This window comes from Falco naumanni, chromosome 5, assembly GCF_017639655.2.
Source record: "Falco naumanni isolate bFalNau1 chromosome 5, bFalNau1.pat, whole genome shotgun sequence".
Lineage (NCBI taxonomy): Eukaryota > Metazoa > Chordata > Aves > Falconiformes > Falconidae > Falco > Falco naumanni.
In genome coordinates this window covers 62,975,674-62,994,293 of record NC_054058.1, presented here as the reverse complement: position 1 = coordinate 62,994,293, position 18,620 = coordinate 62,975,674, and the positions used below count along the sequence as shown (strand labels likewise).

The 18,620-nt window shown below is 48.1% G+C and overlaps 1 protein-coding gene across 2 annotated transcripts in view; it reads right to left on the bottom strand.

The window, feature by feature from the left end:
• Nucleotides 1-18,620, bottom strand: part of PLXNA4 (plexin A4) — a 455,595-nt gene that overhangs the window by 115,046 nt on the left and 321,929 nt on the right. For both annotated transcript variants that reach the window (XM_040595348.1, XM_040595349.1), the window contains exon 6: nucleotides 774-897. In XM_040595348.1, the coding sequence (XP_040451282.1) occupies nucleotides 774-897 (124 nt within the window). The remainder of the gene's footprint in view (nucleotides 1-773; nucleotides 898-18,620) is intronic.

The window sequence follows — 18,620 nt, the reverse complement described above, 5'->3', positions numbered from 1 at the left end:
ATGGGTCAGGAGAGAAACCACAAGCTGGTTAGATCTTCAACAGAGATTTCTTGCCTTAAGCCCAGAAAATTATCAAGATCATCTGCTGCTCTGCCAGTATTCACTGCGTGGCTTTGTTGGCTGCTGACTTGAGCAGTTTGATGCCATAAAGGTTAAACCTCGTGCTGAGGAAGGTCACAAGAGATAGCATGAACCTCGGGAGCCTTAGGTTCCTCTGCATAGCATCCTGCCTCTCTGCTCTGCATAATTAGGGCTGGAGCTGGAGCAGGGTGGAGGTTTTGGTGGCTGAAGAAGGAGACATTTCCACCCAAGGTGCTGGAAACTTGGAGCTTACTGAACCAACTTATAGTATGTCTCACTTGTCCTCCTTCTACAAGGTAATTTCTAGCCATGATAAGGTTTTCCTTTGCCTAAAGTCTATGCCCAGCCATAAACAAATCCCTCTTCCAGGGAAGTAAACAACTACACTGGATGCCACACAACATTTGCATGGCACAGAGTCCATTCAGACCTGCCCTCCGCTACTCACAGAAAACAGGGAAGCCTCTTTCCACAATTCTAGGCAGGGAACAACCAAGGCCAAAATGTGTTCCAATGGCAAGTCTTTCTCTGTGCCAGGAAAGTTGTTGGGGAAGTAAATGGACTCTGGAGAACCTCTTGCATCAAGCTGCTAGTCCTTCCCACTCATGCTGAATCCAGGTTGTACATACCTGGGGCTGTCAGACTGCATGGGTAGATTAAATCTGAGGGGGGCAAGGATTAACGTTCCTCACCAATACGTTGTACTGGGAGACGGAGATGTTGTTGGGATGCACGGTAAGACGGACACACTGCTTCATCTCTGAGGCGAATCTCCGAGGCTCACTGGAGCGCTCACACCGCTCCTTCCTCGTGCACCTGAGAAAATGGGAACAGAGAGAGACAGAGTTAATACAAAGCCAGGCTGGGAGGATGAGGACAACCCTGGGACATGGGACGAGCAATCATTTTGCATGGAAAGTCAACACTGTACCCGTTGGGACTGCACTAGCCGGGAAAACCACAGAGCTCCACGCCCTGGAGTGCCCTGACTTGAGTGCTAGCAGCCATGGGATTGCTCAGCAGGCTGGAGTGTTGCAAGGACACCATGAAAGGAGAAAGGGTGGTGGGTGAAAGCCCCATGCCTTGGGCAGAATGCACAGCTGTAGAGATGCACTATCTTTCTACCCTCATAGGGACAGTGTAACCTTCCCTTGGACAAACCCACAGCCCTGAAAACTCTTCTGTCCAATGGCAGCGAGACATCTTAGGCAGGGATGTCCTTTTACAGTAGCTGTGGGTAGCCCAGGCTCTTTGGCCCTGCTGAGAACACTGCACATATGTGGTACTTCTGGGCTGCTGATACCTCTCTGCTGGGAAGAGGCAGCCTTCCAATCTATTGCTCAGCAGCAGCTAAGTCGTCCCTGGCAGATTAAGGAGTTTTAGGCATCTGGTTTGAAAGTGCCTTACTAGAGGTGCCCAGGGTTGAATCTTAAAAATTCTGGTGTTCTCAATCAAAGACAGTTCAGTGAAAGTGGTGGCTGCACAGCACCTGGGCTGCACTAGCCCATGAAGCTTACACCACACTCTAAGTGTCAGTGCTTCCAACACTGTTGCTGTCTCTTGCCTTATCTGCCCGGTGTAAACACAAGCCAGCAATGTGCGTTGGTAGCAGTGCGCCTTGTTTCAATCCCAATTTGCATCTGCTTAACATAAAACACATCTGTATTTTACTCCACATGCGCTGCCGAGGCCATCGCTTCAAGGAAGATGTCTGCCTAGAAATCCACAGGGTTAATACAAAAGGACAGCTTCAACTGCATGCCAATTACCTTTTGCCATTAAGCTGATGTTATGGACTTGCACAGGGTGTCTTCAATGGATTTTGTTATTAGCAGTGCTATTACCCCCCATTAAAATCAGCTATAAAGACTAAGTGTGGATGTTAAATTATTCACCCACTCCCAGACTTCAGAGTCTTAGCTGTGAGAGCACATGGGGGCTGCTGGAGGCTCGGCTCCAAGATCACCCCTCAACATCCTTGCTCCCTGGAGCAGAGATCGCACCTATGTGCATGGGGATTTGCTGATGGAGTTCTACAGCAAAACATGCAAAAGCAACCCTATATACCCTACATAGCCTGGATGCTACAGAGCTTGAGGGCTAGCCTAAAACATTAGGGCTTGGCTTGTCTCTAGTGGCTGACGCTAGATAAAATGAACACCCCAATTTAAAACTCATATTGCTCCCTCTTTCTGATAAAGGAAAGTTTTGTATTTCCAGTGGCAGAAGTAATAAAGAGAGATCTGTACCATTCTCAGCATGCTCTCTGTTTGCTTTGCAGGTTTGAGAAAGCAAGAGCAGCATTGCAGCTCCCGCTTTCTGTTCCCTAGGAGCCATCATCCCATTAGGTCTCCTTTAGCACTGCTGCATGCTAGATCAGGAATTTAAAATGTGCAGTCTCCAGAGGGATGGATGGATAGCTGACTAACTACTCCCAAAACTTTAAGTCCCTTATCACAGAATGAAAGCCACAGCAAAAAGCTGCCCTGAGATTTTTATAAGCACTTCTATAAAACAAATAGACACAGCAATCCCATCAAAGCTCTGCAGGCCATGGGAACTACTCTCCTGAGAAAAGCTTGGAAAGAAACCCTTTTGGGCTTGGTGTCAAAACGCAAGCACCCAAACTCTTCAAGATGCCCTGCTACCTCCCATTTATTTCCTTCAGCTGCAGCACAACAGAAATGTCTGGATTTTCTAAAATTAAATGGGCAGGTTCCCGGGCTCTGTTCAAGTGTGACAGTGCAGTAGGTTGCAAACACATCCAGCACATTAGCACAGAAGGACAACACATGGGTATAGGTTAAGCATCTAGGAATGTGGTTTGTATTCCCAGTCCCACCACTGAGCAGGAATGTAATAATCAGCATCTTATCTTGCTATTTATTGGTTATACACATATAAGACATGTAACTTTTCAGACCAAAAATTCCCCCTATATTACACCGATGTCTTGCAGCCTTGGTATCTGTTGTGTGTTGCCATCCAAAGAGTGAAATGATGAAAAATCAAACCGAACTAAGCCTGGTTTTAATATAATGTTAAGGTTGAAGTGTCAGGCTCTCAGGAATTAGGTACCACCAGACTGGAAGTAGCTTCTACACTCCTGTGTCTGCTTCCTGTACCAACACACTGTAAGCCAGACTTTAATTACAGGATCTAACATTATTATTCCTTTTTTCCACAGGTGACCTCAGTGCTGCTACTTCCTAACTTTTGACTTTGGCTTTTTCAATGCAATTTCTCAATAAAGCAAAGAGGGGAGAAAAAGCCCAAAACAACCAACCCTGCCTGGTGCTTCAGTTTGGTGATGGGGGAGCTCTGCCAAGGTGAACCAAACCAGCTCTGCTCTGGCTCACCAGCGGGGTCCAGGCCCTTGAGTCAGTGTCACAGACTTGTTCCTTGAGCTAGCAACACAATTCATCCCAGGTAACTGATCGCAGCTGCTGTATAAATCAAGACTAAAGGGATGGAACACCTGCCAGTGGGTTTTGCAGGTTTGTCCACATAGAAAGGAGTGATGGGTGCTCTTCTCCCAAGCACTCTGCCCATGTTTCCCTATCTCCTCTTCCTTAATCACCTTACCTATCCTGAGCTGGAGCATGTGGAGCATCCTTTGGGTTTACACACCACGCTCTCCCAGGTGTCTGCCCAGCACCTGCAACTGGGGGTCTTCAGAGGCAAAATGTGGTGGATTTTCAGGGGAGCAGAAAGAGGTACCTACCTGTCATAAAATAACCTCCCTCCAGTCCTCCTCTGCACTGCCAAAAATGTTCTGCCCTCTCCCAAGAGTGAAGGGGGAAACAGCAGAGAAAATTATTTCAGCATGTGCTAAGTATCGCCCTCCAGCAGCAGTCTCTCAAATCCCTGAATGGTGTTGGCTGAAACACAGAAAGAAACGTGGCAAAGCACCCAGCCGCTGAAGGCAGCTGCCCAGAGGGGACATTGCAGCCCAAAAAGTAAGTTCAGCAAATTGTAAATAAAGGCAAATGGGACTTTTAGTAAATAAGTACTTCCAGACACAAGTGCCTGCCTTAGAAAAGTGGTCACCTGGAAGGCAGCTGCCTGCACTCGGCAGCTGGACTGTGAAAGGGATAATGAAATATCCCAACCCCAGCTAATCATTTCTGTTGTCTCTGTTGAGAGTCAGCATGTACTTTGGGCCCTGGGAGATTGCTGGGACTCTGCTGTGCTCTCATCTGGTGCGTCTATTACGGCTTATGCAGAAAAAATAACTTGTGCTGCCAATAACTATTTGGCTTTAATAAAATAGCAATAACTTTAACACGCAGGGTCTGTCAATATGCTGAGATCACTTTCCACTGCTATATAACCTAATTCAGTGCTATTCATGCTATAATTAGCTGGTGTGTAACTCCCACCCAGTGGCATCACATTATACTTAAGATACCTAAAAGAGCATATTCTACTCCTGAACTTATTTGCATAAGATTATGGTGTAGACACAGCACTTCTCTGTGTGTCTTAATAACACCTGCTATTTCATTATCAGCTGCATCTTTAACAATTGCAAGTGTCCTGCTTCTGTCCAAACCATTAGTGCAAACACTAAGAAACTGTTCCTACCACTGAACCATGAGGAATATTATTTCCTCCTCATCTCCCATTAAGAATAAATACCGCTAACGCTAACCCTCTGCTCACTATCCACTAACTAATTATTTCAATAATGTTAAATTAATACTTTGCGCTTCTATAGCATCTCTCATCTGAGGATCTCAAAGGGCTTTGCCTGGAGCTAATTAAACTTCACGATACCTCTGTGAGGTTTGAACTTTCCACGCAGCAGCAGGAAAGGGAGGCAAAGACACGTGCATGTCAGAGAGAAGAGCAAAGTCCAGGTCTCCTGAAGATGAGTTTGTTTTGGGACCCAAGAGATCATGGTTAAATCCCAGGTCTGCCACCTGGGACCTAAAGCAACCTGCTGAGGCCACATTTTGCAAACACAGGCTGCAGAGGGGTAAGGTGCTATTCCATCTTTGCACCAAGACGCTGAGGGCTCTTCCGCCTTGCTAGGGCTTGGTCAAACCAAGCCCAGGCTTACTCCACCACCCCAAGGGTCTGTCCCTAAACGTCCAAGGTTAGGAGGGTTAATTTGAAGCCCAGAAGTCTTTGGAGAGGCTGAGCACAGACCCAAAAGCTCCACTCACCTGGATAGAACAGGTTTAAGAAGGGTCAAGTGGGGTACTCCTCCACTTGCAAGCTCTTTGTTTTCCCTATGCACAGCAGGGAAAACAGGTCATTCTATGGCAGGGTCACCAGCCTGACAGAGGGCACGTATGCCACGCACATGCCTTCACTTGCCTTTGCCTCTCTGTGAAGACACATCTCCACCATCCTGTTGCAGAAAAAAATCCAACAAAACTGCCTGCACACACACACAAAATGCCCTAGAACAAAACACGTGACTTCTATTTTGCACCCTGGCCTCCTCTTGGCTCTATCTTTGTTTTTCCCATGCTCAGCATAGTGCGGTCCTGATCCTTGCTGCACCCTCACCACACAGTCCTGCAGACCCTCATCCCCATCCTATCGGTTTAGCCTGAACAGTCACTCATACTTCTCTGGAGCATTGCACCTCCCCTTCCTCCCATCTTGGGGTTGTGTCTTTACCATCTAGACCTCATGGGATCTGAACTAATGGTCATAAAGAGGCTGTGATCACTATGCCTGTAGAGGATGGAGCTTGGTTCAGGAGGCTGAAGATGGAAAGAAGGTCTTATACGACCGTGTTAGAAGCCAGGAACAGGGAGAAAACTGGGGAAAAGGTGCTATTTGCAGAAGGAAGGGAGCAGGGCAGTTGCGATGCCAAGAAGTGCTATCTGAAGCCATCCCTCAAGAGAGCAGTGGGGTGGGACAAGTGCCTCCAAGGGGGGTATTTCTCTGCCCCTTCTTGTCCATTTCTCCATCCCACCACTGCTTGAAATGCCTGAGTTTGTTTTGGGTGACTCCTGATTTCTCAGCAAAGGGAAATGAAATGAAGGAGATGGTGCGCTCTCCCCTCCCAAGCAGGGTGCTCAGAGGTTGGTAGAGCTGCAGAGGCTCTTAGGACCTGAGCCAGAGCACCCTTGCAGCTCTGCAACTCCCGTTTCTTTCACCAGGATGGAGACACATGATGCACAGACAGCTCTACAGACCAAGATCTCTAGCATTCTCTCTGGCCATTCATTAAGGGCAAACTACGCCACGGTCCCATGAGCTGTGTGGGCTTTTCCCTTAGTCACACCTGCCAGCAAGGCAGCTCTTAGCATCACCTGAGATAGCAAATTATGCATTCAAAAGGCACTAGTGGTCTTTGTGCCTGGCCTTTCCAGTAGTAATTATTTTATAAGACATGCAAAACCCTGGTAAGATCATACAGTGAGTTTCTCTTATCATTTAGGCTTGCAGGGTCTTAGGTGCTCAGGTGCTCCACAGACCCATGCCATGGCCTGGGGCCATGAGGCTTCCAGGAGAGGTGGAAAGTTGTTCTGCTAATTCACACCATTAGTCAGATCTGGTGGTCGCTGTTGAAATCCAAACTGGCACCATGGACAGACAAAATAGACAGAGACAGATAGTCCTGGGAGGAGAAAATTAAAGGAGAAAAGTTTCTGTACTGTAAGGGTTTTTTTCGTTGTTTTGGTTTGGTTTTTTTGTAGGGAGATGGAAATAATGCAGTCAGAAAACCAGCATGTAGTCCTGACTGAGCCTTTCTTGGTCATATCCATAGCTGTTGAAAAAGGAGAAGAATTTGATACTTTGTTTTTCTTTTCTTTTTTCTTTTCTTTTTTTTTTTTTTTTTAATTTTCCCAGAAACAGACTAAAACATCCAACTTTTCTAATACAAGATTTTTTTTAAATGTTGTCAGTTTTCTGGCAATGGAAAAGGTCTTATCTGCAATTTTGTCAATTAAAAACAATTTTCAAGACAAAAGAGTGGTGATTGGATCTGATCAGAAATTGCTACTCAGAATGGGGGTGGGTGGGTGCGTTATACAAATGGCAATTAGCACATTGTACAACTTTTTTATTCAGGAAAAATAAACTTGCCATTAAAAAAAAAATGAATTCCCAGAAATAAAATCCAAACAAATTAATTCTTTTCAAAGAAGCCTCACCATTTGATGCATGGCAGTTTTCTTTTGACTGCTTTTGCATTGCAAGACTCAACCTGGCTACTGAGGGAAGAAGAGGGACATGAGGCACCTATATTTGATGCCAAGGGTCTGGGGTGGCACCGTGAGAGACAGTTCGATGGTTTGGGTCAGCTCAGCAAACTGAAATGACACCCTTCCACTACCTCCAAACAGGTAATTTGCAGTCATTGCTGTTTTGCAAAAGGTTTTGACATTTCAGTTTTCCTTTCTGATTCCAAAGGGTGACATTTCCCGCAGGGGAAAAATTCACTCACCCTTTGACAGAATAATTCCAGCCACCATTTCCTTCCACTTTCCCCCTGTGCTGGTAAACTCGAGGTGGCAGGTGGGAACCAATGCACACCCCATTCACCCCAGCAAGGACAGGTCACCAGGGCAGGATGGTGCATTTTGACAGGACACAGGCTTCATGTTGGCACCCATATTTGCCTCCCTAACCTGTTCACTGCTAGGCATTTTGTTGTGGTGTCGGGTCACTCACACTGGGGTTCTCAGCTTGTGCAGGACAGAGATGTTGCCCCATCCCACTCCACACAGTTCTATGTTTTCAGCTTGGACAAAGTTACCAACTTTTTCTCATGTCTCTAGCTCTTCCCTTTCATTTCTCCCTGCTGCCTTCTCTTCTTCGCAGGTTATTTGTCTGCCTCCCCTGACTTTTATCACCAGGATTGTCATGTGTCTCCTAATCTCCTCATGTCCAACCAACAGAAAATAGGATATGGGAAAAAAGAACATGGGGCTGGATGGAGTGGTGATGGGGACATTGGGAAAGGGGAGGAAGGTGGTGGCAAAGGGACCAGCAGTCAGCTTGCACATCCCAGACTCTGTGAGAACAGAGATGTGCAGGGTTGCTGTGAACACCCACATAGTCCAAGCTATTCATACACTTTTCCATGCTTCACAGTCTGACCTTTCTGCCAACTCCATTGGTCTCCTTGCCCAGGCTTGCTGGATCAATACACGCAAGGAGAAAATTCAGGATGAGGGTAGACAAGCTGAAGGGAACTATCGGGAAAATCTTATTTGGGTCTCGGTTTGAAGACCTTGAGAAGCCCAGATGGTACCAGCCATACTGGAGCAAGACAGGGCAAGAGACAATGACTTCCCATTTCTTCCATCTCTTTGTCTCTAAGGGGAAATCTGAGATTGCCCAGCCCAGCCAGAGTCCACAGCAAGGCAGGCTGCACCTGCAAGTAGCTGGCAAGGGTCAAACTGAAGAGGTTTCCCCATCCCCAGCTCATCACAGACCAACAAATTGGGAATCTGAAATGCAGTGCAGGGTGCTGGCATGGTCCGGGAGCAGCCTTCCTTGCCCCCGAGGGGAAGGGTGATTTCCTCTAAAAAGAAATAACAGAAAGTCTTTAGTCTTATATCTTATACACACTAGCATTTGTGTCCTGGGCAAAGCTGGAGGAGGCTACAGTGCCTGGGAGGTGAGAGGGAGACTTCTGGCATCACCACATCACTTGGGTTTTCCTCTGTCTATGCAAAGCCAGCCCAAACCAGCACTGGCTGATGTCCTGGCAGTCTCCCCAGCCCACCATCCCAGCATCACCCCAGGGTTCCTGTCCCTGCTCTGCTCCAGTCCTCGCTCAGGGGCCACAGGGGGGATGCCTGCTCGAGGACAGCCCAGTAGGTTGGCTATGATTTTGCAAGGTGGTCAGCAGAGGAGCTCACGGGAAACCAAGTCCAAACCCTGCTAATGGCATTTTCCACCAGGGCTGGGGACAGGAGCCAGGAAAGGGACTTCAGGGCACAGAGGTGTGTGGCTCAGGAGATTTAAGCTATCTGGTTGTGACGGTCTGAATCGGGCTCATTAGTCTGGTCCCTCTTTCAGGATGAGATGCAATATGACAGCTTCATTTTTTATGGGAGAAAAGTTTTTTATTTCCCAGTTGGAAAGAAGGATGAGATGGGAACAGAGCAATTAAAGGAATCTGGGGATGTAATAGGAGGTTTGTTTTAGGCAAAGACTGACCAATGTGTAGAGCCAGATTTGTGTCTCCTGAGATGGCCTTATCACAAGGGGGGAGCAAGTCTGGGGAAGGAGGGAGCAGCTGAAATTTGCCTTTCCCTCTGCTGGAGCCAAAGCAATTTTCTGGCTGGAGTTAGAAAAAAAGAAGGAGATTCAGTCCCACTTGCATGTAAAGTTTAAGGTCAGTTTTACCAATGTTTTGACATTTCCAGGTTCCCTCAGGGTCCTAAGGATAGGAATGCCATAAATGTCGAGACACAGACATAATTGACCTTAAACTCTATGTGGTGATGTGGTGAATAACCATCCCTCCCTGTCTACTCTTTCTGGCCTCCAAGTTGCCCTCCACCCCTGCCAAAGGATAGCTGAAATCTAGCTTTGCCTGGCATGAAGGAGTTAAATTTTATCCACTGCCCTGGATACTCCATTTGGAACAGAAAGGCAGGAGATGCTACAGGGAAAGGACAAATTTGATCTGAGATCATGTACAGGATCATTTCTGGGAAACCTGTCCTCGCAGTGAGAGGGGATGCTTTCTCAGCAAATCAATATGCACCCGAAGGAGTTGGACCCTTGTTTTCATCTTTGGCTCTAACAAAAAAAAAGACAAACAGGTTCTCCTCCCTGAAAAAGCTGCTCTTTGGGCAAAGAGGAGGAAAAGGCCACTGAGGTGGCCTGGGGAAGTCAAGGCAGTGGGGGGGTTTAACTGGGGGTATTTTTGGCACCCAGAGGTCTGTGGATTCTTTCAAAGAGGTATGAAAAAGGTAACTCAAGAAAGCTGAAATTCCCTCTTTGGAGCTTTGCAACTTTTCAGGGCAATTTTTCAGGGATCATGAGTCACAAAAAGGTTCAGACCACTAACCAAAGCTCCCCCACAACCCTGCTCTTCAACATGTCCAGCAAGCACAGCCCTACAACGAAAGACTAGAAGTCCTCTCTGTCCTTCGGCAGCAGTTCGGAAAGGAATCACTGCCCTGCCAAAGCTGCCTCTTCCCCGCATGTCTCCTGCCTGCTGCCACCGACCCTGTCACTTCGCCAAATAGAGTGAGGATGCTAATTGCTCTGCCTGCTAATCTATTCTAATGCATGGTAATAGAAGCTGAGTTTCTGCCCTGATAACTCTCCCAGCTTATGCTGCAGAACGGCAATCCCACCGCCCGCCCGTTATCTCTGTCCCCAGGTGGGCTCCTCCCTCTATCACAGCTATTGAATAAGCCCACCCCCGGAGCCCCGCGGGGTGTGGGTGCAAGGGATTTACTTCTCCATCTCCTCCCCTACAAAGCCAGGCACTCCATAAACAGTATCCCTCCCCCCTGCTTTGGGGGATTTCATGTCCATTCTCCTTCCCCTACCCTCCCCAAGTTTCCAGAGCTGCAGATTGTCTTGTCCTTGCTAATCTTGCTTGGTGGGGGCTGGGTGGGTCTCTCAAATGCAACCTGCTTTTCAGCCCCAGCCTATGAACAAAGGTTCAGAGGTGGCCCAAGGACCACACCAGTTCACGCACCACTGGGGCGCAGCCACGGACAAGCGGTTTGTGTGTACACATGTGTCTGCCTCTGTAGGCAGATCCCTGATGAGCATTTTGATGGCTCATTCAAGCCTGAGATGAACCACAGCATTTCACATGCAAATCCCTGGAAACACGGAGCCTTTGTCCAATAAAGAATTGGAAATTGTTTGCTGGCACAGGGGGAGGAGAGTGTGGAAATGAGGGAAGGGGTCTGTGGAAGGTGATGTTGAAATGCACTCCTCAGCTGTTACTGCTCAGCATTACAGAAAAACTGTTTCTCCTGTGACAGTTGTCATGTCCAGAGAGACCCCAAAAAGCCCCAACAAGCTCCACAGCATCAGCCAATGGCTGGGATTGAACAACTCTGGGCTGGGGACTTGGCTCCAGGTGGGTCCCAGCCTCAGGCTGCAGGTGGTGGTGGCATTTCAGCCTGGACAACTCGACTTTCATTGTCTTCAGTTTCCAGCGAGACCTGCACCATGAAGTTGGGCTGCCCTGATGAGCCTTGGCATTTGTTGATTCCCACCTAACACTGCAAACTCACTTGAAGCAGTGACTAGCAGCAAATGTGCTGGAAACACACCGGTCCCTAGAAAAAAACAACTATCCTCTGCTGTAGAAGCAGTCTGAAAAAAGCCAACACACATTTGATGTCTGGGAGGATGGCTATGGCCTGCCTTCATCCACTGACCCTTTCCCACTTCCTGCAAGGGTCAAAGACACAAGGAAAGGACATCTCTGAAGCTGCAGGGTCTCCACTACCCTGTCCCTTAAATCAAAGCCCTCTGACTCCTTTTGCTGCTGAACAAACCAGGCACAACACAAGCCTGGAAGCTGAAGGCAGGAGGAGAATCTCAGCACAAAATCAGAAGCAGCAGGCAGAACCTAAGCCAAAGGCACGTGTGTGAACTGCAGTCGGTCCAGAGCACTGAGGTGGTCTGCAAGAAAGAAATCACAGGAATCTGCCCAGAACCATCTTTTGCCATCTGCCCATAAAAGTCTGGGCTTCAAATGAAGATAGAAAAAAACCCTGAATATTCAGCTGAAGGCTACCTGAGTAATACAAGCTTCTGTCTCTGAGGAGGCAGTAAAATAACTTCCCCAGCACTGAATTCACTTACAGTCATTTTAAAGAAAATTAAAAAAGAAGAAAGCAAGAGAAAGGGAACAAGGTTGCTAGATAAGGCAAGTAATTAATGAACAAAATTACTTTTCCCAGAGAGCATCCTATCATGGCGCTTCCTATTCATGCTAATAATATTTGTGAGTGTCTTCCCCAGAACCTGGGTAGATAACACCTACACTCTCCCGCGCTCCTACATGCTCTCCTCTGCAAGGGGTGATGCAAACAATTTGTTCAAAGGGGCTGAAGTTCTTTGTTCATGGCCTGATTCAGATGCCTCGGAATGTTATCCCTGAATTCTTCTTGGGAGCTTCTCTCTAGTAACTCCAGAGAAATGTATTTGGTCTTTTCCTTATCACTATGGCCCAAGTACCAAATATCTGTTGGTGAAGATGGTGAGAGGTGCCCAGGCCATAAAATTTGGAGTGTGTTGCTCAGAGATCGGGGGTAACCCAAACCAGTGGTCCTGAGGCTTCCTCGTGAATCACTGCCGAGACTGCAGTGAGACCTAGAAGTCCCATGAAATGGGTGGGAGGGTTTGCTGCCACTTCACCTTTGCCTCTTAGAGGACAAACAGGGCAGGAAAACTGCAAATGAGAAGCACAGCATCTGTGTTCAAGGAGGTTTTCAGGGAGGTTGGGGGAGCCACGGGAAGTACACTGTAAGGGGTACCCCACTTACACAGATACTGAATCACTGCCAGACTCAGTCAGCATGTAATTTAATTGCTCTTTTGCTGTTAGCATCTGCTGCCCTGACTTGGGGAAGCATAGCAAGAAGAGACAAAACATTTCCACAGGCAGACTGACCGGGCTTGAACACTGTTTATCGACCCACGCACACCTCTAGAAACCCCCTGCCCCAAGCAGTTTTACCCAGAAAAGTACAGGGCATAGGGGACCCTTCAAAGTTTCTCAAACCAGGCTTTCCCTCCCTACTGCTCCTTTTGACCTTCATCCATATCACCTTTTTTCACATCACTCTTCAGCTCCTTCCCTTTCCTCCTCCCTCTGCCCACGTGCATCCATCCATCTGCCCATGTCCCCCGGCAGCAGCGCCAACAGTGACGTGTGCTGTAGCTCTGGTATTTGCTGCTGGCACAGACAGTTCCTCCCTTCGGGTCCAACCTTTCTCCACGTTCTGCAGCAGTACAATTAGCAGCCTGGAAATCCACAGGACAGCACAGAGGGAATTACATCAAGTCCCCGTTACCATGCAGACCTGGAAAGGGAGGTCTCTGGCTGCCCCGTGGCTCCAGTCAGAGGAGAACCATTCTGTGCAGAGTTAAGCCTCAGTATGGAAAAATCAGCCAAAGAACCTTTTGGGCCAGGCTTGGCTTTCTTTGTGAAATGTGAAATGGCTGTGATGGGATTTGCTCCTGAAAAAAGACAGGTATCCACGTAGTTCACCAACCCCAACCACATCCGAAGCTCCCAATCCATCTCTCATGCATTCAACTGTTTGGAGCAAGGAAAAAGCATGGGCTGAAGTGGATGCACATACTTCAACAAGTGAACTGTCTCAGAGGTCATAAATCAAGGAGCAAATGTGTTTACATGGTAGTTTTCAAACCTGCACATGACTGATGCGCAGGCTTTTAGTCAGAAGTAGAGCTTCCCAACTACTTAAGTCAGCATTTCATCCCAATTCTGACACAAGTAAGAACAAAAAGCCTACTCAAAGTATAACTCATCCTGACTTACACAGCTCAGCTCCTTCACACTGTGAACTAGAAAAGGGAATTTGGGGAGCAGGGGAACAAGAGAAAAAGTAGAGCAGGAAGGATTTTAATCTTAGTCTCACTGCCCTTCTCCGCCATGCCTGCTCCAGCCAAACAGTCAGAGAACCAGCTCAGCTGCCCTCTTCCTAAGAGTCTTCTCTCTGCTGAACACTAAAAGTGACATCAGACAGCCTTAGATCCTTCTGCTTTGGATGCCTACCCAGCAAGGAGAGCAAGGTGGCTCTGCAGAGATGTTTGGACATGTACAGGGGTCCATCCAGAGCCAACCCATAGGAATTAAAAGGGCCTTTAGACCACCCTAGACATGATCCTTGCTTCATCCCTCTGCTGCTTTAACCATTCAGCCAAAAGGATGTCCCCAGGCAGCATTTTCCTAAAACACAAGGAGCTGCTGATCTGGTCTGGCACACCCCACCGAGCCTGCCGCTCGCACCAGGAGGCACAGGATAGTACTCCCTGACCCAAAGCTTTGCTAGGGATCTCAGCTAATACTCCAGCTGCAAGGAAAAGGCTGTCGGCATGTGATGTATGAATTTCGCTTCATCCATGCATGTCTGGAAGGGATGGATTAAACACTGAAAAATTGCTGTGGTGCTGTGAATGACCTCCGGCAGGCTGGGCTGTCAGATGCATGGCAATAGAGCCATTTATTATACATTCCAGGTGTCTATCTCCCACACACGTTTTCCTAGTTTCTTTCTCTTCAAAAGCATGTAGTTTCTGGGAGAAAACTTGCATGGTGCTCCTCTCTGGGCAATCCTGAGACTACCAGGTCAGCAGGATAACCAGGTTGCACTGGTGGATCTGATGGGATCTGCTATGGGAAGATGTTATTTCTGCTGGCTGTGACAGTGCTCAGCAGTGCTACAACACAGGCTGTGAGGGAATAGTGTGGATCCAGTGTAGGTGGTGGGAAAGGGCCCGGGATGCTGAAGGAGGTGGGAATCCAAGTGCAGTTTTGTGATGCTGTCTCTCATGCACAAGTCACCCATATGAGACACCTTCTTCCAGTTGGTAATTTGTGATGGACAGGAGTCCAGCTTTCCCCTCAAAAAGCAAGAGAGTCCTGCTAGACTTGAAGTCCTTCAGTATCAACCATATAATGTCCAACCCAGAATGTGGATTCAAACCATCCATCTTACAGGTTGGTGACAGAACTCAGGTTTTTAGTTTCATCTGGAAGGGAGACAGTAGTCTGGCACTGCTCACTGACAGAAAGACCAGGCAGCAGAAACAGAGCCCATGGTGTCTCAGTTGGGTTATAAATTAGAGGGAGGACTCTTTCAGACAACCTGGTTGGAGGGGGAGTCAGGTCAGTGCTTTGCATGTAGGGAGGTGGTGACATAGAAAGGTCTAAGTTACGTGCTTATGATGTGAAGATAAAGGGCAGATTTGGCAATAGGCTGAAGTGCATTAAGCTCCACTTCAATAATCCTGCTCCAACCTGCACAACTTGCTGAGAGGTAGCAAAAGTCAGGACATCAGCTGGTGGGACAGGCTGTAGTGTGCTCATCTTCACCCATCCCTGACCCACTGAGACAGCGCAAATCTTCAGCACTCAGACACAGGGTGGACCCAGGCTCCCCTTGTGCAGAGAGCTGCCAAGCTCAGGATGCCTCTTCTCCTGATGGTGAGGACATCTTGGTGTTGGAGGAGGCTTGGACCAGCATTTATCTCATACTGCAGATGTGTCCTCGGGAGCGTGGGTGGGTTGGCAGATCTGGGAGACAAAGGGTGCTTGGTGCAGGCTCCAGCCCACCCCTTCCCCTGCCATTGCTGTCCCTGCAGCCCGGGGTGTTAAGCATCATTTGAATCTAGTGCAGCACATGAGGTGAAGGTGTTATTATTCAAGCCACTGGTTCCAATGAGATTATCCAGTCTAATGGAGCAGCTTGCATGGACCTCCTCTAAGCCTGAATTTTCACTGTCAGAGAATCCCCAGCCAAGTGGAAAATTAGAAGGAGAAGGGAAGAGGGGGTTGTGGAGGGGAAAAGGGAGGGAATGATTAAGTTCTCTAGAAATTAATTCATAACTAAAGAAATGGAAATAATAACTCCCCAAGCCAATGGACAATCCCCAGCAAACACATTTCAATTTGGAAGTCAGCTTTGCTGCCGTTGCATCGTTTGCTTTCTGGCTCACACTGCTTCATTGATTTAATTTTCCACCAAAGGTGTTGACTTTGTCCTCGGATTGTGGCTTTCTCCCTGCCAAGGCTCGAGCAGTTCAGAGCCCACTTGCTACCCCTGGCCACCCAACCTGCAATGCCTGGTGTTGGGCACATCCAGTGGAGAGCACTTGCTGGAACGGAGGGCAGAGCTGGAGCAATGCACTGGGGAAAAAGACAGGAGGAAATGAAGGGGGGTAGGGTGGGGGGAAGGAAGGAAAGGAAGGAAGGACCTCAGGTTTTAGTCCTCTTCATTTTTTTGGTCCCCCCCACCACCACCCCCCACCCCCCCCCCCCCGGAATGGATCCCAGAACTCAAGGGGTTTAGAAGCTCTTGTGCAAAGCACACATGCATGCTGAGTGGAGTTCACAGTCAACACCAGCCTGTTCCACCCTAACAGCAAAATGTACATGCCTCTTCACTACATTGTGATCCCACGCGCTGTCCAAGGGCCAAACAGGACTTGGTCAAAGCCTCTAGACTGTCAAAGCCGCAACAAGCAGTTTGTTGGGTGGAGCAGCTTCTAGACACAGCTGGATATTCAGTTCAGAGACAGCAGGGCTCACCTCCACGGCAGTATTTAAAGGCACTAGCACATGTAGCAGCTTTGTCCCCAGTTGTGAGAGGTATCATAGTACAGGCTCGTAAACGGTGTCCTATGGCCTGACTCTCGACAGACCATGCCCTCAGCCATCAAAAGCCAGACCTGTTGCCCAACAACTGTGTGGCCCTAGGAAATGGCAAAATAGCAATGCAGAGGTTTTGGCCCTGAGACACCAGGACCATGGGTTCAACTGAATAGCAGTTAATGAACAAAAAGGTTGGGACATGCAGGCTGAATTGCAGCAGTGGATCTCCAGCAGTGAGGGGCTCCTGAGCACAGAGCTCTGCTCAGCTGCTTGGCAGGCTTTGCACACACAGGCACACACAGCCGCCCTGAAATGGCCTTGAAATGGGGCTGGAGAGAGTTAACAATTGTTTACCTGATTCCCCAGTGCAGCTCGGTAAAATGTTACTGCTTCCCAGAGGCACAAAATATAATTTTGCCTTAAAGGTTAATAGTATTCTACTCACTGAGGAAAGAAATGAGTGCTTGAAAAGCTCTTTCATTAGGATCCCAGCCTGCTGCACTTCAAGTGGTACCCAGGGCTCTGACCACCAAGGGGAGCTGGTCTCTCCCAGCCAAAGCCTGCTCTCCCTCTCCTCCTGCCTGCACAGCCAGCAGCAGCAGCTCTGTTTGCAAGGAAGATCTCTTCCCAGGGACTTGGAAGTTTCTAGCATTTAGAATTTAAATTAAAGTCCCTATTCATGACCTTGGGCAAGAGTGGGTTCCTTACTCATGAAATACAAGTGATATTTCCCTGTGCTTTGTGGGGAATTATTATCCTTACTAACAATAAATGCACCAAAATAGAGGAAAAAAACCACCCAATCCTTGCAGCAGGGGAAACCCTGTGAAGCCTCAGTGACCCCAGGCTGCTCAAGAAGAACTGCCCTTAGCAAGCCCACTCCTCGCTGAGTTGCTGACCCTCTCCAAGCACACCTTCAGTAGCACTTGGGGGTATAGTGCCCTGCTGCAGAGCGGAAGATGGACCCACAGGTGCCAGGCAGTTGGTGACTGGGAAGATCCTTTGATGAGGAAGCTGTGACCTTTATGTGCTTTAGGCCTCTCCCAGAAGAGGATGCTGGAAAACAAGGCTGCTCCTAGTTAATGTGTAAATAGCCAGGTGCTGTGATCCACTTGCTTTCTGCAACTACACTGACTTTAGCTGAGCTCTAGTCTGCCTGATCACAGAGTGCCTGATCAGGCAGACACTGTCTAGGTCCTCCTGGGGTGTGAGTGGCATCTCACCATGGTTTGTGAAACCTGTTTCAGGATGGGTTGTTCTCCCTAACTGAATCAGATTGTGCTTGTTCACATTCAGCCCTCCCAGACTGCCTCTACATGTGCATCGGGGCCAGCGCTTGGATGCTGAGGGGTGATAGACTGGCTCTTGGTGGGTCTCTTTTCCGACTTTCCTCCACAGACTGGCAGGTCAGCTGTGGGGACATCGGGCTGACCCAAGAGGATTCGAGATTATGTTTAATTGCCAGTGTGTGAGTTTGCAGGACACAGAAGTCTCAGAGGCATTCTGCTTCAGTCTTGCTCCTGGTCTCTGCTGCACACTGCCTCCCAAAGCCCTGGCCTGAGCTTCACATCACTCATGAAACAGGCTGACAGTTGCCCTTTGCCCAATTGTTAGCAACAGACATACGGGCAGAAGAGCCACTGAGACAAGTATAAAATACAGGGCTCTTCTCCAAGCCCCATGTCTTATAGACTGACGCAAGATGCAACGCCAGCATGGTGTCTCCTGAGCCTCCCAGCAGATCCATCACCTCCCCCAGCAGCTCAGGAGAGGGTGTGCGCCACAAAAGGCAGTAGAAAGCTAATCCGTTTGCTATATAAAACAGCCAATAATATGCAGGACATTTCCTATTAACCACCACACATCCAGACAATTACTCTGATTGATTCCAATCAGGTTTTACACTGTGCTTTATCCATCAGCACAAAGCTTCACTGCCTGTTAATATCATGGGGCAAACCATTCTTAATGGAGGCTGCCAAACAGTATAGCGTCAGCATTAGCAGTCACAAGAATTGATGAAGTAAATGCAGCATTAGGACAGCTGGGGTTTTGCAATCTCTGAATGGAAAGCGCAATAAAAAATCTATTAGAGTATCCACACAACAGCAAGTTCACCAATAACTCTCCCTTGTGTTCTGAATAAATTTCTAATCTGATGGAAAGGACTTGAAGAGATAACTTGAGATATATGTCTTCTGCAACCAGGATTATTGTGCACACATTGTACTAA